Genomic DNA, 25,483 nt, shown 5'->3' on the forward strand with positions numbered 1-25,483 from the left:
ATAAAATATTATTAAAGTAATATCCTGAGCTCTTTTACTGTAAACTATAGTTTATTTTTTGAAAACATATTAATAAAACTGTGAATGGTTTTGCTAGTTTGCTTTAATGAAAATGATGAATACCTGTGTGTACTTTGACTTGAATCATCCAGCTGTCAGCAAGCTGCTCCTCTGTAAAGACTCTTAATCTCAAGAATTCAGTTCCTTATCTTCATGGAACCTGAATCTTTTTGCCATGTCACACTGCAGAGTCTGTCTCTTAACTGAGGCTTTTTGGGAAAAAGTGAGCTGCAATTTAAAAGTGGCACAATTTGATTACTTCTGTGTTCCTGTTCTTTGTCTTTGTGAAATAGCTTTTAATGTTATGGCCTTAAAAATGTCACACCTGGGACTAATGGATTTCTGTTTTAACAGCCTATGAAAATGAAGACCATTTACTTTGGAAACCTGATGTGATCTCAGAAAGTAAAGTTAAAGAATATCTTTTTGAAACCTCCTTAAGAACAGGAAATGAAAAAATGATTGGCAGAAATCCTGAAGGACTACATACAAGGGACAATGAACAAGTATGTGTTGTACCCCATTCCATTTGTGACACATTGCTTTGTAATTAACACGTTCTCTTTCTCTGCCTTGTGCTATAAAGACAGCAATACTCAATTTCTTTATTTTTTTAAATTAGATGTTATGGGAGTCAGGATCTCATTTCTAATTTTAAGCACATGCATAAAATTACAAGTATTTTAATGTCGGCAGTGTTGTGGTCTGTAATGTTTCTGATTGCCGTGCTGTTGACAGCTTTTTTAATAATTGCATATAATGTTTTGCATTATCTTAATGAAACATTGCCTCAACTTTTGGGTGGTTTTGCTTTTGGTTGCTATTTTAAAATTTTCATCATGTTTAAAGATAAATTATCTTTTTTTACATTAGATATGCTCACTAAAAGACTAGTTTTAGAGATCTAGATTGGATATTTGCAAACTTTGACTCTTTCTAAAGACTTTTTCTATTTTACAGGCGCTGTATGAACTTCTTAAAAGTAACCATAATGTTAAAGAAGCAATTGAGAGATACTGCTCAAATGGAAAGGCATCTCAGGGTAAGAAAGCATACCCAGTTTTTCAGAAATGTGTCTTTGGAAAAAAAAAAAAAAAGTTGTGCAGGAAAACCTTCAGTAAGAATCAGATTGATGAGCACATCCCTTTCTATTATGTCATTAGCACAGATTAGGTATAATCTGACTGTTGGCCACTTGGCAGTTCCTGGTAGAGAAGTTTACAACTTGCATAAAGGTTAAGGATCAGCTTTTCACATTCCCTTATTTTCTCCATTGCTTTTAACAATGCCACAGACTGAAGAGAGGGGTGAGGGAGTGGTGATTTTGCTCCCATAAGGCAGTTCTTACCCAGTATCTTTTTGAGATAATGATCAATTATTATCTGATGAAATTTATACCAAAATCAGGACAACGTATCTGGCTACATAAATAAGCCCCACTCTCTTCCTCACTGTGCTAACCTGCTGTGCCAACCCTAAACAGGTTCTACTGTATGGTCCGTAGGTCTTCAGCAGAGCACGGAGAGCTTTGCTTGAGTTGACAGTGGGAAACGAGCTTCCATGAAAATCAGAGTTTTTATCATTTAGCAAAGACAGTTCTTTGTCCTGTATTTTAGCATATATGTTGCATAAAGCAGAACTGGAGTATGAGCCCTGGTATAAATTTATATTCTGACATAATTGCTGCTCAGAACTGGATCCACAGGGAACTTTGGTGTTTACAGGTTAGGTGCTGTGAAAGCTAAGTATCTAAAGTAAAGCTGAAGGGATCAGTAAGGGCAGTGTTCAGAAAGAAGAGATTGTGTAGACCTAAACAAACAAGGAAGTATCAGTTGCAAAGTTGTATCCTAAATCCCACACTGCTCTAGGATTTAGGTTCCTGTTTCAGGAGTGAAAAATACATCTGCCCATTTGTGGTTCAGAGTCCAAAATTCTGTCCTAAGGACTAGTACTCACACTGCCCCAAGGCAGATGAGACTTATACACTCATTAAAAATTGTAAAGGATGACAATACTGTCAGTGCCTATCTCTTAGAATAACCATTATGCTGTGATCTGCTCTACCCTCTGAAGTTCACTGCTGTTCTCAAGATGAGAATTAAAATCCACCACTCCCAAGATAATTCCTTAACAGTGAGACTTTACATGGGGATATTTTTGTCTCTTTGAAGCTTGAGAACTCTGTAGTAAGGAGTGCAAAATTAATGGGGTGAGAAAGAAAGAAAATGGCCTTGCAATGAAATTATTATTACCTTCATCTGGGAGCAGAAAGGTCTTGGTTCCAGTGTATGCTTCCAGAAATGTTTTGAAACATTTCAATGTTTTGAAATGTGAGTTCTTCCCCCCATTGGCTTTAAATGTCAGCTGAACAGAAATTTTATGGGTCACCATTATGAACGTAAGATGCCTGAAATATCCCTTCTTAATTATATATAGACCCAAAGCCAATATCAAGATAGCAAAGCAACAATACTTGAGACAAAACAGACCTATTCAAATAGTTTGAGCTACTTTGTTTTAAAAGTCTTACTCTTTTTTAGTGATTTTTTTGTTGTTTGTAAAGCTAAACTTTAGTTTTAGAAACTGCAGGTTTTATCTTAAAAAAAAAAAAAAAATGCAGTTCCTCCTTAAGAAGTCTGAAAGGATTATTCATGGGATCTTTAGGAGCAGGTGGTTGTTTAGTTGGTTCTGGATTCCCTGATACCCCTTGTTTTTCAAAAGCCTGGAACAGACTAAGTGTAGTCCCAGTGGGTTGGCCCTGTATGGCTACCCGAGGTACGCCTAGCGCTAAGGCTTTCCCCCACAGTTCATTTTGCCTTTTCTGGGGATCCCCTGCCTCACCAGGGGTTTTATGAGATCGGCGAAAGTATCGGGGGTTCTAGGGGGTCTGTCTTACTTGACAGATCCGTCTGCTGTCTGTGTCAGCTCAGGATCACCCTGCTAGTGTCAGTTCATCCCACCCCATTTCTCGACTGTGATTTACAGTGCAGTGCATCCAGTCTGCCCAGGTTGGGATGGGCCAGAGGCAGGGTTGGCCATTCTGACCCTCCTGAGTGTTCTGTTCCATGTTTTGTTTTGTTGTATCCCTTTTTGCAATGAGGTACAATTTTAAAACAGATGAGGCTCCCCTTATTAGTGGTTTAATGGCTTTGGGGTCTACAGGGGCAGAGATCACCGTGTACACCTCTGTCATTCCTAGCCTGAAGGCAGGCTGCTTTTGTAACAGCAGTAAAAAGTTCACTTAGTGATCTTACTGGTATAGCAGTGGGCTCCCCTCTGTCCCAGGGATCTGTGCCTCCAGCTCAATATGCTACTCGGCAGGTAATAGAGTGTGGTTCAGTGTTAGGGGGTGGTCCCTTGCTCAAGAACACTCCTGGCCCCCAAAAGCCATCCTGATCTAACGTAACACAATCTTCTCCAGTTAAGGAGACATGCTGGAGATACTCAGTCCTGCTTTTGCCAGGCTTTCACCCATACTTTTAATGTAGTTTGGCCAGCTGAAGTGGGTTCCATGGAGTAGTCGTCATGGTATTTCTCCAGTTGCCCCACTGAGGTCTGGCACATACCTCTGTTTTAATAATACTCACCACCTTAAATTCTAATTCCTCTAATTAACTCTCATCACTAAGTCCTTCATTAGGGTCCTTCCAGATATTTCTGTCCCAGTCTTCTGGAGAAATGATTAGGTTAATAATTTTTTCAAGATCTGGGCGCAATGGGAGTCTGAATTATCATGAGTTCTAGTTTATCCCCTGCCTTCCTGCATTTTTCTTTTTCCTCCCCCAGCTGTTTAAGCAATCAGTCTATTTGCAGAGGTAACAGCATTTCTTGTCACTTTCCTTGTTCAACCGCATCTTGTAACATTCTCATTTCCTGTTCTTCACATTCCTTATACTGCTATGCAGCTCCTAAATACCTCTTCAACATCTTGTGTATTACTATTACCTCCTCTTTACCATCTTTCAGTTCTCCTCTGATAAGGTTCCACTGTTCTTTTATCTTATTCCAGTTATCCTGCTTTTCATGCACCCAGTTGTCTGAAAATCTCAGTGAAGAGTTAACTCTGTGCCTCCGTTAGTGGTCAGTGATTGAATCCACCATCTTGCCCACTGTGCCACTTTTTATTGCAGTTGAACTACTAAGAAAAGTCATTGCTACAGGGTTAACCAAAATTGTTTTATTAATGATTAAATGATCAAGTCATAAGTAATGAATAATTTGTAATTACATTGTCATTAAGCAGTAATTGAATAGTCATCAAACAGTGACTTAATGATTTAACAGTAATTAATGGCTATTTAGGTAGTGGTCAAGCACTATTACTTACTACCCTTCTAATAATTAAGATATAGCTTGATATGTAAACATGTTGCTAGCACACAATATACTTCCAGGCTTAATGCAAAATGTCACGTACCTTGTTACAGCCATCAGATGCTGGGTAAGAGGCATTTCAGCCCTGAAGGTAACCTTGAGAGGTGTCTCCTGTCAAGGGGAGGTCACTCCCATGCAGCCTGCTGCTCAACAGGAGAGCACAGTGGTCTCAAGGGTCTACAAATATTTATAGCGTAAAGTGACTGACTTGTAGTCAACCCCTGCTTTGGTGTGTGTGCAGCTGTAGCAGGCTTAATTCTGTCCAGTCCCAGCTCAGGCTGGTACTGTTAGCTCCTGATAAGACACAGCCTAGACTCCTTAGTTCCTGAGAAGGTATGCCGAAGCACAGTTCTCACAGTTTGCACAGCAGGGCTGGTCTCAGTCAGGCCTTCTTGTTGGTGATGCCTGAATCAAAGTACTGCTCACTCACTCAGAGCGGGGCCGTCCATCACCTCAGGCTGGTCCTTCACTCTTTTTTCCAGCAACGATGGTTCTTTGTATCCTGTGTGAGAAGATATACTCAGAAAATTTCTCACTTACACCTCAATGATGTTATCAAACCTCAGTTTTTTGACAATTAACTTAAGACATAATAAACCAAATCTTTGGAATGTCCTTTGCCCTAAAGGATAAAATGTTTCAGAAGTTAAACTCTTTTGTGAGTCTTTATAAAGAAGAACGTTAGGTTTCAGGTAGGATATCTGTACAGTAGAGGAAAGAACATGGAGCTAAATAACTGAACTGTTGGGGTTTTTAGAATGCATTTGGATATTCGTCCATTAGCAACAAATATTCTTTGTAAGAGGTTAGTGAGTGAAATCAAGTTTGTCATGCTACTTTTGTAATTGTCTAGAAGAGATGACAGCATGGACAGAGGAAGAATGCAGAAGCTTTGAACATGCACTTCTGATTTATGGAAAAGACTTTCATCTCATACAGAAAAACAAGGTTAGTATTTTACAGTTGAACAGAAGAATTGGTAGATGATACAACGCTGAAAATGTGTAAAAGCAATACATTTGTCAGAAGCCGTGCAGAAGGGTGAAATAAGAACCAACATAGTAAAACCAGCTTGGCATTTTTGTGCTAATTTTTCCTCAAATGTCATTGGAAAATCTAGGCGTTGCAAGATAAGTCAGTGTATTATCTCTGAAATCAATTTAGGTTGACATTACTTCCATTTATGCATTTATATTATAGTTTAGTTTAAATGTGTGCCTTTCCTAGAAGTACAGTATTTCTATACCATGTCTGTGGGAAGGGGAAATGCGTTTTTAATTAGTTTATTTTTGTCACCAGGAAGGTGTATGTTCACAGAAACAGGCTTAGCTCTTTGTGTTTTCCGACAGTGTAGTCTTCCATCTACAAGTACTCTTATTTTCTGGCTAGGGAAGTAGTTCTGATCTTGATTGCTTCTGATTGACTCCTCTGTGCCTGAAGAATAGGGATTTTTTTATTTTTATTTTTAAAAGCAACAGTTGACAATATGGATGTTTCAAAATTTTCTGTGTATCTTTTGCTTTGTTACCACTTTGAAGGTATTTTTTGTTTAGGAGTTGGTGTTTTTGCTGTGTTTCAGGTAAGCTTCCTAGGTTTGTGTTTTCTCTTCAACAACAGTCGGCTAGTCCTGCTCAATACCTGGTTTAACCTGTCCTAAATAATGTTTGGGTGGTTCACAGTTTAAATGGACCTTACCAATAAACAGTCATTCATCAGAAATGCAAAGAAATAATTAAAAATATTTTTTCCAACATGCAGCATAGTTTGTGGGTTGATGTATCTGTCACTGTGGACCAGAATTTTTCTAAGAAATCACTGGGGTTTTTTCCAAGTAGGTAAAATGCCAGAAAGTTCAGAGAAAGTTCTGAGACCCCACACAAGCCGGTGTCACTTGTGTATGGAAAGTATCAGCTCGACAAGATTTAGTGCATGGAGAAATTTAACAAAAGAAGTTTCCTTATCATTGTACTGCAAAGAATTGTTAACTGGGACTTCATATGCTAGCATATGGACATCTGTTCATTTCCTCCCCTGCCTGGTATAGTTGTGTCTAAACTGGCAAGGTTTACTACTACACCCTAGGCATTTTGGATTTGCCTCTGATATTTCTGTAAGTTTGATTAAGCTCAAGTATAGTTTACTGCCAGACTATGTCTGGATAGAGTTTTATATTCTATTTGTAAAACGTAAAGTAGGACTGTGGGCTGATGATGATGTGAAATGTTTCTGCATCTAAACATGGATACAGTTTATAAGAATATAGGTAGAAGTAATGACTTTCTCTCCCAAGAAATCTGACTTCACATAGGAACCTCCATTTTGGGGAAAGAGACAAACAGTTAACAGATCAAAATGAGTCTTTTGAGTCCTTTATACCTTCTCAACAACACTACAATTTTATTTTGTTGTTTAAGCATTTACAGTTGTGATTATCTGTTGTCAAAGCCTCCACAATTCTGGACTTTCCCAAAAGGAATAAGTACCCAAAGTCTTTTCTGCTTCACTTCTCTTAGGTCATTGATTTGCTCAGCTTTTTCCATCTTATAGTATATCTTACAGTTTAAAAAAAGTTGTTCCGTATATTTATATGTATAAATGCTTCAGATGTAGTTACAGTATCAGTCTAATTTTTAAAAAGCCAGTAATGCATATAATAGAATAAATATAATACTTAACTTGAAACTGTAGATCTCTTTTAAGTCTTCTAATTTAATTGGTTTGTTCCAGATCCTAGAACAGTAAAACTAATCATATTGCAGGAACGGGAACTGCAGAGACAACAAAACATAAGTCTTTGCATTAATCCTGTCAATTCTTTTAGGTAAGAACCAGAACAGTTGCTGAGTGTGTGGCTTTCTATTACATGTGGAAAAAGTCAGAACGTTATGATTACTTTGCTCAGCAAACAAGATTTGGAAAGAAGAGATACAACCATCATCCAGGAGTTACGTAAGTAAAACGTTCTTGGAATGGGTTTTCTGTTGCAAATTGTAAATGTAGAAGATTTTTTATTTTTTTTTTCCCCTTCTGTTATTGCAGTGTAATGCTGCAGTGGCTATGGCAACTGAAATTAAATCCATCATCATTTTTAGGCCTTGTTTTCCAGTTAAATAATATATTATGGATGTAATATTCTTTAGGGACTACATGGATCGTTTGGTAGATGAAGCAGAAGCCCTTGGTGGAGCAGTGCACCCTTCAGCCTTAACATCTAACAGTCGAACAGAAACCATACCTGACCAACAGCTAAGCATTCTGAACTCTATCACTGCCAATGAGTTGACAGGTAAATCAAGAGAAAAAAAAATCTTTTTGTTGTCACTATGCAAACTGTTACTTCATTTGCCTTTGTGTTCTTTTTTCAGCATTGACAAATAGTGTAGCTACAGTCTGCCACACTTCAGACGTGAACTGCTTGGATGACACCTTTCCTCCTATGGACAGCTTACCCCGAGCACCAGTTAATCATGTGCCTGTTGGAACAGAAGAATTGCTTAACTTGCCTAGCAATGGTGAAAGTGATTGTTTTAATTTATTTGAGACTGGCTTTTATCATTCAGAGCTAAACCCAATGAACATGTGCAGTGAGGAGACAGAAAGACCTGCAAAGAGATTGAAAATGGGAATTGCTGTCCCAGAATCTTTCATGAATGATGTCTCTGTAAATAGCCTTGGTGTGGACTTTGAGAACCACACACACCATATTACCAGTGCCAAAATGGCTGTTTCAGTGGCCGACTTCAGCAGTCTATCTGCAAACGAGACGAATGGTTTTATCAATACCCACACTCTTCACCAACATGCTGCCCTTCACTCAGAATGACTGTGGGAAACTAAACAAACAGTGGGTACTTTATGCAGTAGTAGTAAACTTGATGGGAGCTATCAGGTTTGCTTAGTCTTTCACTGGAAGTTTGAACTTTATGACATCAGTGATGTCTTTGTATGTATAGAACTATATCTTGATTTATCAAGAGTAATTTCTTTTGCAGTCCATAAATGTGGAAATGTCATAGGAGGTTTGGCAGAGTTTGGGACTAAGAGAACTCTGTGGTGCAGCTTTAAGCTCTGCTTCTTTCTTTTTTTTTTTTTTTAAGCCTGTAGACAGAGGCCACCATTTCAAAACCAGCACAGAAGCTCTCAACAGATTGGAGTGGCTTTTTAGTCTAAGTTACTTTTGCCGTAACGGATGCAGTGGAATAACAATGTTTACAGGTACCGATCCTGATCCCTGCTCAATGTAGCATTTTTTTTTTTTTCCTTATAAAGGCAGGGATGGGTTTCTTTAATTTAAACTGCACAAACATACAAGGATGTTTTTTTAAATGGAACCTTCTCTCATGTGATACTAAACTAGAGCACTTCAGTTTACAAAACAGCAAGTTCATCTTGGTGAAAGCTAGCACAAGGGACTTAACATGAGTAAAGTGTGAAGACCTACACTTCAATGCTGTTGCAAAATTATAGGCCATGGCTACCTTACACAGAAGTAATTACGCTGCCATAGGTGTCTGTGTACTTTAAACTTACTTACTGGCTTAAACAGATGCGTTTTAGGCTATATTGTATTTGGATGGGTTTTGTCCACGACTTTGGAGAGTAATGTAATCATGTACCTTAACTTTCCTAAGGCAGCTGATGTTGTATAAAGCTACAGTCTTCACAGCTTAGGATTTACCACTAAGCAAACAGTCTACAGGTGGAAGGTATCTTAAATTGTCTGGAGCACTGCAGTTCAAAGTGTTACATTTTTGCGGGACTGTCTAGTTTATATAGGAACAGTAGAACCTTGAAGTATGCATTTGGAAGTTTTTCGTTAGTGTGGATTGCATTTATTTGTTTTGGCCAGTCATTGGCTCAAAAATGGCACTTCACTACCTTGATCAACTAGGAAAGGATGAGAAAAAAGGTTTCCCATAAAAGCAACTATTTAACTTCAGTATTTTTTTTTTTTTTTTTCAGCATTGAGTGCAATTTAGCCATCCAGGAAGTTTGTTTGTCTTGCAAACATTTGTTCTAATTCTTGTGGGAGAGTCAAACCAAACATAGTGTTGTCTTGTAACGTGTTGTTGCAGCCTACAGCTTGCAGGGTTTTTAATGATAATCTGAACCTTACTTCAGTAGGATTACCCCTTTCCCTCCATACTTTTTCTTTGCACTGTTTGTATTACAAATTTAATTGCCACTAATTTGTTTTCATTATTCAAGTGATTAAGTTTGTGTTGTTGATATTTGTAATAGTTGCTTCAAGGTTATGCTGAGTAATTAGAAAGTAGTGACTTTAATATTTGAAAGGGAAGAGGGTATTTATTATGCGTACTGTGAACTGCATTGACATCCTGAGTTTTGGATACAGTGTACTGAGTTTTCTTTACAGCATTGTAATGAAGATTGCTTTGAAGTGTTTATGCAATAGCACACTTACCATATTAAAACCAAATTAGTTTAGCACAGTGGACAAAAGTAGAGATGATTTTGTAATCAGTTCTTAACTTACACATCTGAAATATGTAACTTTAGTAAGTACACAGTAAGTAACGGGTAGCCTTGGCCCTGTGTTGTACTCTGACATTTTTAGCCAAGTTGTCAGCGTCTTGTTCCTGTGTTTTGTGCTGAACTTTGTACCTTGTTTCTTTTGTTTATGAATCAACACATTTTATGTAATTTTGTAAAATACTGGCCATAATCCTCCATTGTTATACATTCAAGTTCATCTATGGGTTTACAGTGAGTGGCTGGTCTGTATAAAGAAAATGATTATACAAAGATGACTGAATGCTTATACCAGTTGCACTTAAATGAACATGCCCATTCTCTTTAGCTGATGCAGTAATATATTCAGTTTATCTATGCATTGCTGGGCTCTTAATGTAGACAGAGGCCTGTCTGAGGTTTGGGTTGTCAGCAAGTTGAATGGACACTTTAGTTATTTAATAAAGACTTTTGACCAAAATTGAGAAACTGATATGAGAGAAAAATTAATTCCGGCTAGTCTAATAGATTTTTAAATGCTGATCTTATTTAGCCTGTTGGCTGACTAGCTGGTATCGTTTACTTTCCTTAACTCCTTGTTAAAATGAGGCAATAATTTGCAAGATTTTGTAAATATGTAAATTCTTCATATCTTTTTAGATATCTATTTCAATATTTTCTGACTACTTCTGTGTATAGTAACATTTTTGTGCATGCTTGATGTGACATTCATAAATTTGTACCACTATGACTTTATCCATGTAAAATAGCTATTTATTGAACTTTTCTTTTAAAAGCTGGACTTACTTATTTTTCTCTCAGTTTAAACATTTAAATGGAGAACTTGTTACTGTTTATTAAAAGAATTGCGTTTTGAAAGTCAGCATGAAGATAACTGAATTGCAACCATATGAAGAAATTACTTTGCCTTGGTTCTTGGGTGGTGAAGCACAATTCTTATAACAAACCGTGATGAATTCTTTGTCCTTTGCCACACTTTTTTTTCATAGAAACAAACCAAAAAATCCATAATGGGCAATTGCAGTGTTGGTAAATGTATCCTTTTTATGTACAGGGACTCTGAAGAGGGTAGCTGATTCATTTAGCAGTGTAACTGGTGCTGTGATTATAGCAATACTTTCATTTTGGTTAGTCATACATCATCTTCTCATGGTAGGTTTTGAAATGTTTAGTTTTCCTCTTGTCATGGTCAAACTGCTGAATTTACTTGAAGGATGTACAATACTGTTTGAAGAATACTAAATTGTGTACAATTAGGTCAATGAATTGTGCAAATGTTTCCTGGTTTTAGTTTTTAAAGCTGAGGGTCAAAAAATATAGGAAAACTTCAGATCAAGTAGAACATAGTGATACTACTTAATTTAACCAAAGTCTAGTGAATATTTCAACTTTGAATGTAAACTAATGGATAAACTGACCAACAGGGGACACTATTTGCCCAGCGTTACAAGCACATTTTCTACAGACAGGGAAACTAAATACAGTAATTTATAAAATAATGACAAGGTTACTATTTTTTTTATTCCTATTTTTCATTGAAAGAAGAAAGAAGATACTGTTAATTGTAAAATACAATAGGAATGGTTGTAGTCCTCAAATGAAACAGAGATTCCACTTATTCTCAGTTCAAAGTAAGTACCCTGTGCATAACAAATAATCTAGTGACAATCGGATCATGTTTTAGTATCAGATGTTCAAGAGGAAGTCGCTATTGTTGCATTGGTTTTAATATTTGTACATAAACACTGGTTTTTTTGAGCATCATTTTGTATTTGTTGTACTTTAATACCTGGTGTACAGTTCCAGAAATAAATGTCTGGAAACCTTTCTTTACTTGTAAAACTTTTCATACATCTGCACTGTGTTTGCTACTTCATTTCAGAAATACTTAGCAGTAACTTTGAACACATGTTAAGAACTCTGAGTACCGCTAAAGTGCATGCTTCCACGCTACCTAACGTGACATAGAGAAGAGTGAAAAATGCAGCAAAGCAGGTAAAATAGTAAGTAACAATTTCCCTCAAATGTTAAAACATTATGGCTTAGGTATAGCAAAGTCTTAGATGGGACTTAAACGTAGCTTCAGAGTAACGCCATGCAGCTCTGTAACCTGGTATTCAAACTAGATGGTAGGCTGTGGGGGACACATTCCTGTTCTTTGGTGTCAGAAAACTTGCCCAAATCCTTAAATCAATGTCAGGCTAGACTATGGGTGTGAATACAAAAATTTTACTCTGCTTAGGCCTTAATGCTGAAGTTAAACTATGCTTTTTGTTTTCATTTTCCTTTCCCTCAAGAAAATGAACTCTAATCTTGGACCCTGAAAAGCACTGTGTTTTAAGATCTTACGTACCAATTCTGTTGAAGTCCAGAATTGTTTAGTGCTGTGCTTTCCTAGGCCTGGCATGCTTGTTTCTGCAATGGCTAGCAAAATGAAGCTCTGGGTAAATAAATAATCTTTTTTTTTAATTACATAGGAGTGCAAGCTGATATAATTTTGAACAGCAAAAGTTGTAATTTGCCAAGTAAAATAATAAGCTTTGCTTTCCCTGATGAAGAGATGCAAGATAAGTGTCTTTGTAATGATGGTTTATAGAAGGTTCAAAACAAAATCCCTATCCAAAACTCTTTGGTTACAAGGTGCACCTCCCTTTTTTAAGTTGCTTAGCATAAAGGTCAAAGTTAGGACAAATCATAATGACAGACCCCATCTAGCCCTTTCTTGTATTGATGCGACTAATTGTTAAGACTTACAACGCTGGAGTCTTAAAAATGGGTTCAATTAGTATAAGTGTATATAGTGTAAGCCTCTTCCCCCCAACTCAGTAGTTAATTTTGACTACTCACATTTCCATTAAAGTGAGCGCAGGACACATCTGCTTCTGCCGCTAAAAGGATAAGCAGCTGCTGAAGTCCTTATGGTGCTTGCCTGTTCTGTGTCATACGTCCTTGTTTTGTCCACAAAATGTGAGGCAGCAAAGACTAGAAGCATAAACCCCAGCAATCAGTTTGCTAGAACACTTTTTACTAGTTCTTGGATTTCTTTTCCCTCTCTGCAGGGGAAAGTAATTTACAGCTCAGAGCAAATCTTGGCCCTCTGGTACGAGGGGAGGCCAGGATTCCTCAGCAGAAACATGGTGTCCTGCTGCCTTCATGCTGTGCTGAAGTCGTGGGCTTCCTCCTGCCCTGCAGGCTGGCTGATTGTCGCCACCCACCCCTTCGCCTTGGCGCTGGCACACATCTGCCTGCTGTGCAAACAGCTTTGGCGCAGCTCATTAACTTGGCCCAAGAGCATGGCCCCCTTTTGCTGCAGTTACTGACTCGGTTTTTTGTGTTGCCAGGTGAGCTCCAGAACTAGCACAAGGAAGGAGCATGCAGCCATGGAGCAGAGCAGCATGGCAGGCAGTGAGGTAAGTACCACATCACCTTTGTACACAAAATAAAATTGTCTTAAACCACAGCTTCTTAAGAGCCAGTGAGTCAAATTAGCAACTTGCAGCCACCACCTGTGGGATTCTGCTGGCTGGCTCCCTCTGGTGTTTCAGCTCACTGCCATAGCAGAAAACAAAACCAGCAAGAAAGCCTGGAGTTTGTGGTGGTGGTGTTGTTACTGTGTTTAGCAAGTCAGATCTGCTCCCAGTAGGGTCTGATGAGCAGTGGCCAGGAAGGAATGGTGGCATTGAGAGGAAGGGAGGAGGGGACGGATGAGCAGCAGCATTGACACGCACTTACCTTTCCCCCTCTACTCCTACCAGAGTGGCATGGGAGTTGCCAGGGGAACTGTAGCCCCTACACCAGTCCCACTTAGATTTGATACTTGCATAGAAACTCACCTGTGTATATGTATGAATACATGTACACACACACATATACATATGAATATATATACACACACATGCAAACCTTCAGTAGTTTAACAGATTAGTTTTTTCTCGGTGCCTGACAAACTCATTCTCAGTCCTTCCAAATCAGAAGCACCACAGCAGAGAGATGCTGTTTGCCTGCATCACACTCTCCATGGCCCCACACAGTGGTGATGGATAAAACAGCTCCAAGAACGAGCCCTGAGGCAAGTTGCCCCCCCCCACCCCGCCCCGGCCCAGCCCTTCAGGGGGTACTCCCCACATGTATAGGTACTTCAAACGTAAGTGTGCTAACCAGGAAAGGTGACACAGGCCATTTCACGTCCACCTGCTCTAAATCGTACCAGTGATACTTCAGAACCTTGATTACAATTAAGAATTGCTTTTTGAAAGTGAGTTTCTGATTCTTGTGCTGCCCCCTTGCAGCTCCTTCCCTGAGCAGCCACATCCCTCTCATGCTGTGGGCCATCTCTCTATTCTTCCTGGGAGTCTATGGCATCCCTGCAAAGTTTGTTAGATCATCTCTGGATCTTTCAGGCATCTCTGTTCTCTTGCCATGGCAAATCAACAGGGATTCCAGTAGCAATTTAACCTCCTGGGGAATAGCAGTTGACAGTTAACCAGCTTTGCCTTTCGAGCAAAGTCAAAACTCGGAGCCTTGCAGACCGATTTTCTTCAGAAAAGCCTGATGAAACCAGCTGGGTCTCTCTTGATGCAATCTCATTTATTCCAAAATCTGATTTCACTATCTGAACAGCAGCAGCTGTCCCTCAGCATTTCCAAATCAATACTGTAGTGCCAAGGGCTCCATCCTCCTGCTCCTGCTGAGGAGACGTGTGGATTCAGCCCAACCTGCTCACCCCCCCCCAAGTTGGCAAGCTGCACTCTGGTGCCTGGAGACTTCCCCACTGGCAGTGCCAGGACTACCAGGACATTACCATGGGGTAAGGAGTTCAGACAAATCCAGGAAAAATAAGCCTAAAACTCTGTGCAGTGGCAACCCTTTCCATTTTCCCCACACACTCCTGGTTTTGCTTCTAAGTTATTGTGATGGGTTGATCCATTCCCTCTCCTCAGACAGGACAGAGGGGGAGAAAGCAAGATTAAAAAGAACTCAGGGGTTGAGATAAAGGCAGTTTAGTAAAGGAAAAGCAAATGCTGTGCAAAAGCAAAGGAAAACAAAAATATTTATTCTCTGCTCCCTATCAGCAAGCGATGTCCAGCAGGGCCTCAGTATGCGTAGCGGCTGATCCAGAAGACAAGCACCTTAATAATGAGTGCCCCCTCCCCTCCTCCTTTCTCTTAGCTTTTTTTGCTGAGCATGACATCATCATGTATGCAGTATCTCTAACTGAAACTACCTTCAATTTTAGTTTGGTTTTCCTTTCCTTCTGCCACTAAATGTGCAGGCACTTAGAGACAGATTTAGCCAAGTAAGTAAGTCCCTCGTCTTAGGGAACTCCAATGAAAACTACCCAGGCAAATCATCATTTCAATAGAGAGATTGTACTTACTGTAATGCAGGGGTCCTCAAACTACGGCCCATGGGCTGGATATGGCCCCCCAGGGTCCTCAATCCAGCCCACCGGTATTTACAGAACTCCCCCCTGCCCCCCCACCCCCTTGGTTGCGGGGAGGAACCAAGGGCTGGAACCAGCATCTCGTCCTCGACCTGCCCCCTGCGGCAGGGGAGAGGCGCGGGCATCTCCTCTGCCGGGCAGGCTCAGTCGGCAGCCTGTGAGCAGACGTTTTCCCGAAGGAAACATCTGAAATCTCCACTCAGACCCAGACTGACTGATGGACACTTGCATCACTTGCTACGACTGGCAGTGACAAATAATGGAACCTGACATTGACCATCTCATCAGCCAAAAGCAGGCCCAGAGTTCACATTGAAATATTATTTGTTTTGTTGATTACAATTGTTCTTCATTTTAAATATCGCATTCTTTTCCCTGTTTTTTGTGCACTACTACAATAAAATATGTGCAGTGTGCATAGGAATTTGTTCATTTTTTTCCAAACTATGGTCCGGCCCCCGACAGTGTCTGAGGGACAGTGAACCGGCCCCCTGTTTAAAAAGTTTGAGGACCCCTGCTGTAATGAATAATTTATTAACAAACAATGAAGAGATTGCATAATTTTAGTGTTATTAGGGTTATTATCAGATTGCACATTACATCTCAAGTAATGTCAGAGTGCATCCTCCTCTCAGGCACTGGCGATGTCAGTATGATGGCAATGAATGGGCACTCCAGGAATTAGAATGACTTTAACCTTTAATGAAGAGACAGGAATCTAAAGACAAGAAGAAGTCTGATATACCTGAAGCCCTTTCATAGGTTAAAGCACTTTACTGGGCCATTATTTCTACTCTTCCATTCTCCTACTCAGTCCCTATGTTGTGCTGTTCCTTGCTCAGAAGAGGCACCTGACTGCACTTCCTCTTCCTTCTCCTGCCATGTTTTTGCTTTCTATAGCCCCCAGCAGACAGCAAGCAATTGCTGCTGCCAGTTGCAGGCCAGGTCTTGCTTTCCCTCGGGTATGAGCAGTCCCTGAAACCAGCTGTCAGGTTTCCATATTTCAGGAAGGAGAAGCCAGTCCCATGTATCCAGTTAGTGACGGGCAGCCGGCACTTCAGCACTGCAGTCCTCCGCTGCCGTGCAACATTGGCACCCAGGAGGCAGCAAGTGCAGTAAAGCAAACGCCTCTCAGTAAATGAGTTGTAAACCCAAGTTCCACAGTCATCAGACAGGAGTATACTTTCAAGCCCAGTCATTTAAAAGTGTTAACAAGTGTATAATAAGACAACTGAAGTAATCTATGCCTTTGCATTACAGCATCTCAGCCTGGAGACCATGAACAGTACCTGCCTTTTCTGACACGCTTGAGACTAGTATTCCCCACCCAGGCATAAACCCCGACCTGCTGAGCTAAGCAACACTGCAGGCATCCTGACAACCAGCCCCCTCCTCAGAGATCACAAGATGCCCAATAACCTCCTTCCAGCGAGAGCTAGGAAGAAGGCCCAGCTGAGGAGAAAAGGGATTCTCAGAGTTGACAGAGGATGAGCATCATCTTCATTAGATTGGAGATGACTGCCTGCTCTGATGTGTGACCATGTAGTGAAGTCACAATGACAGTCACTAGAAGTTGTCCTCAGCACCTTCATAAAACTTGTACAACCCATGCTAAGCCACATGCCGCTATCTCATAGCTCTGCTATTTAAAATGTCCCTGAAAAAGCCAGCTGCCTTTGGCTGAGAAGGACTTCAAGATGAATATGAAAGACAAGGTTCAGGCTTGGAAGGAGACCAAGTATCAAAGACACCTAAAAGCTTTGCGTTCTGAAAAGGAGACAATGCTTCTGCAGCTAAGCAGGTCACCCTGGCTGCCCCAACCCCTAACAGATTCATTAGAGCACACCATTTCCTGGCTCCTCTGTTCTGATGAGCTTATGCCAACCACAAATTCATGGAGAGGTTTGCTTGGACTTTTGCAGTAAATACTAGGATGATTTATCTTTGCCAGGCTGTTTAGCCAGATCCAAAGACTGACAAGCTGTCTCTCGTTTACTTTCTGACAGCAGTTTGCAGACAGCAGCAAGAATTAACGTGGAAATGGCTGGTCCTGTTTATGCCAGTAACTCATTTCAAAAAAATACACAGCACACTTGGCTGGTGTTATTTCCTCCAGCAACGCTGCAACATGAAGTTTTCTCTGAGAATAAAAGCTATGAAAGTTGCCACATGCCAGGAAACTTTCACCGAACCACTGCAACTAGGATTGGACAGGCCTTCAAGATACATACCGTCTTTCCTCCTACTCCACGACAGGCATAGATAGCTAAAGCCAGTGGCTGAAGTTGGCCTCCTGATGACAGCACCATGCAGGCACATCTGAAGTGCGTATTAGCACTGTTCCAAAAGGCTGCGTGAAAGATTTGGACAACTGGCTACACTGAAATACTTTCTAAAAGGAAGCAAATACCAAAGGGACCAACTCCAACAAAACTAGAATGAAAACTAGGAATTACCGTGAACTGAGGATTATCTGAGGAATCAGTAGGAGACAGCTGAGAAACTAATGATGTAAACAGTTAAAACATCACCTCTGCATCAAATGTGGAGTATTTTCAGGGAAACAGAAGCCGGCAGCTTGTTTTCCAAATGGTAACATTACAGCCCTCCCTTATGTAAAAATGCTCATGAAGCCTGACATACGTACACAGTGAGTATTTTATTGACAACAATTTCTTCAGTCTTGAATCTATTAATTCAGTTGACAACAGTGTAGTAATTAGAAAAAAGTTCTTCTCCTTGCTGGATGTCTCTGAGAGTCACAAGCACTACACACCTCAGGTGGCTGTAAGAAAAGAAAAAGCAAAACATATAGAAGTGAACAATTATACTTCCCTTTTAATCTTTTTAATTCTTCATGTCAAGGAGTTAAAAAAAATGGCTCTGTGTGGATTACTTTTGGGAGTAATATGCATAATGCAGGCCAGGGAGCCTGGAAAAACTACACTGAAATACAGATAGCAAATATAAGCAAAACCAATGTAATTACCACAAAAAGCATAGCCTATGTGGGTATGCAAATAATGCTTACACTCACACAGGTATTCAGAAATGGAATAAGATGCTTATACAGACAGGAGAAGAAGCTACAGCAAAGTTCGTGGAGTAGAAATCATTCCTCTAGACATACCCACCCACAGGTGCTAGTTGGCTAAACCCGCTCTCAGCCAAACAACATCCAGAAAGAGAGCTCCAAACTGCACCAGAGCCCCACTGCAATCTACGATGTTGGGTGAATTCCCCATAAACCCCAACCTGAAATCAGTGGCTGGCAAATAGTTTTCTTAAAGAGAGGTTTAGGAACCCACCCCCCCCCTAAGCTTCCTTTAAGTAAATGACCATGCCCTAAAGCTGAAGTATGTATTCTAGGAAGAAGAGCACATTCTTCTGATGCTGATGAATGTGAAAGTGAAGAACAGCATCAACCCAAACAGTCCCCGCTACCAAGAAACGTAGTGTGAGTCCATTTTGAAACAAATCAAACAACAACAAAAAGATAAGTACTAAGAACTCTTTTACAAGACAGAAAAAGATTTAGAAACCAGTTACCTATGTTGTCAGCACTGTAAGTATCAGTATCAAAACAAGCAGTTAGAAGCAGACGAGATCTTTTGTCTAGTGGCTGTACACTGGGAGAAGTGATGACTGAGAGACTGCATTTTCTTGGATAGATTCCAAGGAAGGGAGCAAAATTCGCCCTTCCTGAAACAGTCCCCTTAGCTTACCTCTGCTCACTGTGCCTTCACTCTTCAAGTACAGCATCCAGGCTTCCTGGAAGTTCAGCATTATCTTTTCTTTTATTAGTATTTTTAATTTATCTGCAGATTACATTTTTAACCTTGCCTCGACAAAATCTAAGTTTAATCAGAAAAGTAGTTTGTCCCATATGCTCCATAACATTCTCCAACTAAATTTCAGAGTTTTAAAATCGCTCCAGAATTGCATTAAAAATCTAGATTATCTGCTCTAAAATCCCTATACATCCTCTAGATGAAGAGAATTACTTGATTCCTGAAGGTAGCAACTGGACTAGAAGTGCAGTTTCTTTGGTGTGTGAAATTCACAGGACCAACATTACAACTTACTTTCAAAGTTATTCTTGACTACATTCCAGTACAGGATGCTCGCTTCCAAACATACTGTCTGTCCTTGTTGTTCATATTGCTCCCTGTACATACTCATCTAATTGTCCCTTCTCCCACATTTCCAAACAAAGATCTGACAAAGGTTTCTATGTGTTTTAATTTCTAGAAGAGTTGGATTCTCAGGTCATTATGAGGATGTTGTAACTGTGTTGTGTAAAAGTCCCATGCCTTTATACTGCATAGTATTTCACTTGTCTCAATACAAATTAATTTTGGGTTTCTCATTGCAAATTCATCTGCTTATTCCTCACATAAGCAGAAGACAAGGAGAAGAGGAGAGTAAGAAGCCTAAATCTCACCTTAGAAGGGCTTTGATTGGTTAAGGGTTGCTAACTACATTTGAAATACATACTGAAAACATCAGTACTGTAATACAAGCAAAATATAACTAGCGCTTTATGGGACTCAGAAGAATCACACTGTAGCACAGCCACTGCTTGTAAAACCATGTCTTCAGAGCTACGCTGATCTTATTTCTGAAGGTGTAGAAAAAGGAACAGAAAGACAGTCTTGTAAATCACTTAAAATTAGTCTATTCAAAGAGCTAACTCTTCCGTACAGGTGCACACTTTTGTGTAACTCCTCTTCATGTGGAATAATACTATTCTTTAACCAGATCTGTCTTTTTTTTTTTTTTTACACATACAGTATGCTTTGTGCCATACAAATCTATCATCTCTTTGATTTGCTGCTAACCTCTCTATGTCATGGCTGTAGACGATGTTTGGAAGGTACTGTTTCAGTTCAACTGGAAAATATCCCGGCACATCAAACTCCTGGTAACACACGTTGGCTGCTTTTTCTAGAAATAAGAAAAAAACCCAAAAGTCTCTACGATACTGAGAAAATTTTAGATAGCATTTAGAGATGTGTAAAAATATCAAATATACTGCTGCAAAAGTACCAGATGCTTCACCAAGCCTGAAAACCATGCCTCTGTTGGGAGCTACTACACTCCTCTGAAATCCTACTTTGAGACACACAATCAACTACAGGAGCTTTAATGCATCCTTATTGCATTAAATAGGATGACCTCATTACCAACATGTATATGAAGGGGCACAACTTGCACAGCACCAGGGGTAGCTTACAGCATTGCTAAATGTTGTTAATATATACACCACTTGCTTTTACAGTTAAAAACAAATCTTAAAAAAAAATTTCCTGGTGGCACACAGCCAGGGAGAAAATCACCATCTGTCCAGCAGGAAGAAAGTAATTTTCTTTACATGGACACTGGACCTGTAAGAAACAGTTTCATGGGACTGACCTTTGTCTCCATGCTAGTCACTACCTGATTCGCTACTCCAGCAACCTTTCTGGATGCTCCTTGAGGGCAGGGTATCTTTAGTGTAATGCAAGCTCTGAAAGCCACTTAGAAGCCAGGTATGGTAGCCATTCAACTTCCTGTATTTCATAACCATTCCCTGGAGGAGTTTATTCCCCAAAATCTTAAGACCAACATATGTTGTGTGAGACAGAATAAAGAGTTCCCCACTTCATATCCAACAGCTAGATCATACCAACAGTTTCCTAGATCTGGAATCACACTGGGGAACTGGATCTGCAACTCTGTGTACTGCCTCAGCCCAGAAGTCCCTTGCCTGACACCCTTTCCCATCTCACATTTTGAGATGTGTGCCTTTCATTCTACATACCAGGAGGGAAACTGGAGGATCTCAGGGAGTCAGTGGGAAAAGTGTAAGGGTATTTTAAGTGTTGCTGTGCTGAAGGATTCTAATACCCATCTGTCAAAAAAGGCCTCAGAAACTCTTTATCCTGTAAGTGCTAATCTTGTTTTAAACAGCACTGTTGTCCCTCAAGATCAGTACATGACTCTCTTTATCACCTCTAAAACAATTTGTATCCATAAAGACAAACACAAGCCTGGAAAATTTACCTGGCAACTTACCACGTGAGCAGTTGTTGACATACTGTCCCACTGCCAATGGGTTTTGCAGGGCAGCTGTGAGCCAGCTCTCATCACTCATTTGAAATGGGCCAAGTTTATCTCTCCTGCTGCAAGACCTGAAATGATCAACAGCATTAATGTGAATCACTGCTCCATCACTTCACAGGTTGTCTGTACTTCCTCCTGTAGAAATGGCCACAGTCGCTGGGTAAGGTTATAGCTGCGCAGCCCACCTAGGAGACAGGACAACGCTGGGGCAGGAGGCGTGTGTGCACAGACCCACACCTTGATGATATTTTAAAAAGTACATTTAAACCTCCCACTACTGTGTGGTTTCAGAATATGGTGGAAGAACCTGCAAAAATCACCACCTACAATTCCAGAAATCATCTACCATTATCATTACAGAAGTGTCAACTCATCTTATTCACCTCTAAAGATGTAAAGTCTTATTATAATACCAACTTCAAACTCATTCTCAGAATTAAAATGTGGTATTAATAGGTTATTAGTATTCATATTAGGTATTATTTTCAATCATTTTGCCTGTTATTAATTTTATTTTCATGTGATATTTAAACACAAATTGATACAAATAATATTTTAAGGTAAGCTACAGGAGTCTAGGCTAGCTGCATCAGGGGAAGTTCAGGCTGGACATGAGGAAAAGATTCTTTCCTAAGAGGGTGGTCAGTCCTTGATACAGGCTCCCCACGGAAGCTGTCACAGCACCAAGCCTGACAAGAGTTCAAGGAGTGCCAGGATGACATGCTTAGTCATATGGTTTAGTTTTAGGTAGTCCTACAAGGAGCAGGGAGTTGGACTTGATGATCCTTATGGGTCCCTTCCAATGTGAGATGATGATAATAATAAATAAATAATAATAATAGTTACTGCTCCCTTCTTAAGTGCTGCTCATCTGTAGACCAGAACTGCAGTTATCAGATTCACCCTTTTGGTATTAGCAAGTCCACTGGAGGCTTTTTTTTTTTCCCCCATCCACTAAGCAGATTTGAGTAACAGCTCAGAAGCATTTAAAAAAAATTATGCTTCATCCTGCTCCTATTAAAACTATTTTCTCTACAAGAAACAGTCTCTGTACATCGTAACACACCTCACTGGCATTACAGATGAAGCCACAAGTATGTAATGGATCACATCCAGCAGCTCTTACCTTTGTGTTGTTTGTGTTATTAGATACACACAGGTGGACAATATTAAAATATAACTCAATTTAGGGTAAGACAACAGGAAACTTAGGCTATTAGTATAATTGTTTTAATTCAGCTGAGTGACAATCCCCTGTTTCTTTTGACTGCTTACCTGTACACTGATCTTGATAGTCCTTTGTCGTTCCCATCTATAAGGATGCCATCTATGCACCTAAGAATAAAGGGATTGCCAAGGGACTGGAAAAAGATGGGCTCATGCTTTCTGTATACTGTGCCTGTTGCAAGACAGATAGGATTATTTCAGAAGAAAAGAAGTGAACTGTAAGAATGGCTTATGATATCATCCAGTCCTCTCCAGACAGAAACTCAAAAGGAGACAGAGGGTGTAGAAGAGAACTCATCTCTGTTCAATGATATTAACACATAAACCTACAAGCTCTTAGATACATCTTTGTGGGATGCAAAGGAAATCTACATGAGCTGAGATATTCCAGAGGGAGAAGCCACTGAAAGAAATAATTAAAGACAAGGTCTGTGTCCAGTATCAGTGTGAGAGGTAAATACAGCATCACAGCCAACCGGCCTGCTTCAGAGAGGAAAACATAAAAGTGATGTTTGTTCAGCAAAGTGTAGCTGAAGATTCTAACTGTTTTGTCACTGTGTCAGGACCCTTTGAAAAGCACGCACTCAGACAGACAAGAACCTGAAATACTCCCCTCCACCACTCTGATCAAAGATTTTGTTTGGTACAGCAGAGGAAAAATGCCAAGCCAAGAACAGACAAATAATTTCAGCAAACCATTTCCCAAATCTGTGGTCAGAATTCAACTTGCCCTGGCTTCTAAGCACAGAAAAGTGATAGCAGAATGGCTTGCAATTTTTCATGACAAGACAGTCCTGCATCCCTCACACGCAGTACACCTTCAGCAACCCTCTGCAGAAATCCTTCACTGCAATCTCACGACAAGCTAGGCAAAGGCCATGTTGGCAGGCTGCACTCACTGCCAAACAACAGGCAGGAGAGCACTGACCCGCTCTCTCCACAGGGCCCCTTCCCCAGCCAGCAGCCCTGCAGTTTCCTTCGCACCCCTGAAAAAGGAAGGCATGTCAGGAGCTCCTCCTGTTTCGCTGGACGAGCTGCCAGAGGAGACTCTCGATGAGCCTACACACACACACACACTTAGTATGTGCCTGAAGTCTGAACTGAGCTGGGAGGTCACAGGCTCATTCCCTGAGATTGTCATTTGACAATGAGTCCAGTTTACCAGTCAGTGGTAATGGCCCGACACTCCTGCTCTGGCATGGCAACACATGCTCCCGATCCTGCAGTGCTGGCCCAAGCTACAGACTGCATGCAGGGGATGATTCTGGTGACAGATGAAACAAATACAAAACATTTCAGAAGAGCTGTCCTAGCTTGGCCATACTGACAGAATTGCAAATCTTTTTAAGAAATTTGAGCCAAATACAGTTCCAAGAAATGAGGAGGAGGAACAGAAATGCTGATTTTCCAAAACATGCTTTATGGAAGAGAGTTCTGCTAAATAAAGGTTTTATTTACATTCTCCAATTTGTACTTTTGTGCTCTGAAGAAGCTGGTAAGTCTTGTCTGCTGATCTGTGTGGAGATCTGAAATCTCATTTTTGAAACAGAAACCCCAGAGAATTAAACTGTATTCTTCATCTACCTGAAACTGCTTCCACCCATTTTGGTTTAAAGAATCTAGAACAGCTTTTCTAGCAGCTGAAAAATCAGACTTCTAGTACTGTGTTGGTTGTTTTTGTTTTTGTTTTGTTTTGTTTTTTTTTTAGAAACAAAATAACTCCCCCAACATTGCTTTGGTTATTTCCAAAGTGACTCTAGTCAATTTATACAGAAATATTCTCATGCACTGTAATTTGTGATTTTGTTACGGAATGACAGAAATAAAACCTGCAAAATAAAAATTAGTGTAGAACTTCGGCATTCTGTATTTAGATGGTTAGAAATCACATCTAACTTAATCAGAAAAAAAGAACATTACCAGGGTACATAGCTACAACCATCCCTTTCGGTACAAAACCTTTGGTAACAAAGACTCCAGTTCCAGCAGACACCAGGGAACTTTGGTCTCGAGTAACAGTGAAACCCAGTGTATTAAACAGAACTTCCACTGGACTGAACACATGCTGGCTCTGAGGGTTACATGAATTTCCTTTTGGTCGCTTCTGCTCGACAGTCAGTAATTCCAAATATTTACATTTGATTTCTGGAAGTAAGGCCAAAATATGTGCTTGTCTACTGAAGTCATTTATGAACAGAGCTTTAAATATTTTCATTAGTGTTTCAAAGACATCTTCATCAGAGATAATTTTGTCTTGGGAGCCTTGGGGAACATATCGGAGGGTCCTGTAAAGAAAAAAAAAAAAGTGTTTAAGATTACATTTTTCCTAAACAAAATACAGAAGAGCCATTTTACAGCAGCAACTTACATGCACTGTTGTTTGAAACAAAAACAAACTCTACAGAGTATTTTTTCATACCTTTCCTACTATAAAACCATCACAGCAAGGCAAGCAGGTTAAACCCCACTGAGCTCTTAGTGGCAAACATAAAAAATAAAATATATGTGATTGTCAGAGTTTATTAAAAATATATATATAGTTCATTACACTTTAAATGAGGCGAAAACAAATATTATGCTGACTGGGGAGATTTTAATTTATGCTACTTATAACAATGCCGTACCCATTTAAATTTAAGCACTACTTTTACGTTGAGAAAGAGGGCCAACACAATCTTACCGAAAAAAAACCCCCAACCCCTACCCATCTAGTTTTAACGTTTAATACCATTTTAAAGTAGACAAGTATGAGGAGCGCCGGCTCCTGCGCTCGCTCCCGAG

General features: G+C 40.0%; 2 protein-coding genes across 2 annotated transcripts; one reads left to right on the forward strand and one right to left on the reverse strand.

Moving 5' to 3' along the window:
* Window positions 1–371: 371 nt before the first annotated feature.
* On the forward strand, window positions 372–8,525 carry MIER3 (MIER family member 3). Its single transcript, XM_010174743.1, has 6 exons — window positions 372–566; window positions 1,021–1,102; window positions 5,288–5,382; window positions 7,256–7,383; window positions 7,575–7,720; window positions 7,800–8,525. Exons 1-6 carry the CDS (start codon window positions 519–521, stop codon window positions 8,255–8,257), a joined length of 957 nt encoding a protein of 318 aa, XP_010173045.1. The 5' UTR covers window positions 372–518; the 3' UTR covers window positions 8,258–8,525.
* Window positions 8,526–18,016: 9,491 nt separating this feature from the next.
* Window positions 18,017–24,987, reverse strand: SETD9 (SET domain containing 9; the record flags this gene model as incomplete). The annotated part of the gene is made up of 5 exons (XM_010174744.2): window positions 18,017–18,155; window positions 20,212–20,317; window positions 21,428–21,543; window positions 22,751–22,874; window positions 24,623–24,987. Coding segments are annotated over 5 exons (799 nt in total), but the record flags the coding sequence as incomplete, so codon positions are not given.
* Window positions 24,988–25,483: the final 496 nt, after the last annotated feature.

Source organism: Antrostomus carolinensis, unplaced genomic scaffold, assembly GCF_000700745.2.
Source record: "Antrostomus carolinensis isolate BGI_N321 unplaced genomic scaffold, ASM70074v2 scaffold1059, whole genome shotgun sequence".
NCBI classification, from domain to species: Eukaryota; Metazoa; Chordata; class Aves; order Caprimulgiformes; family Caprimulgidae; genus Antrostomus; species Antrostomus carolinensis.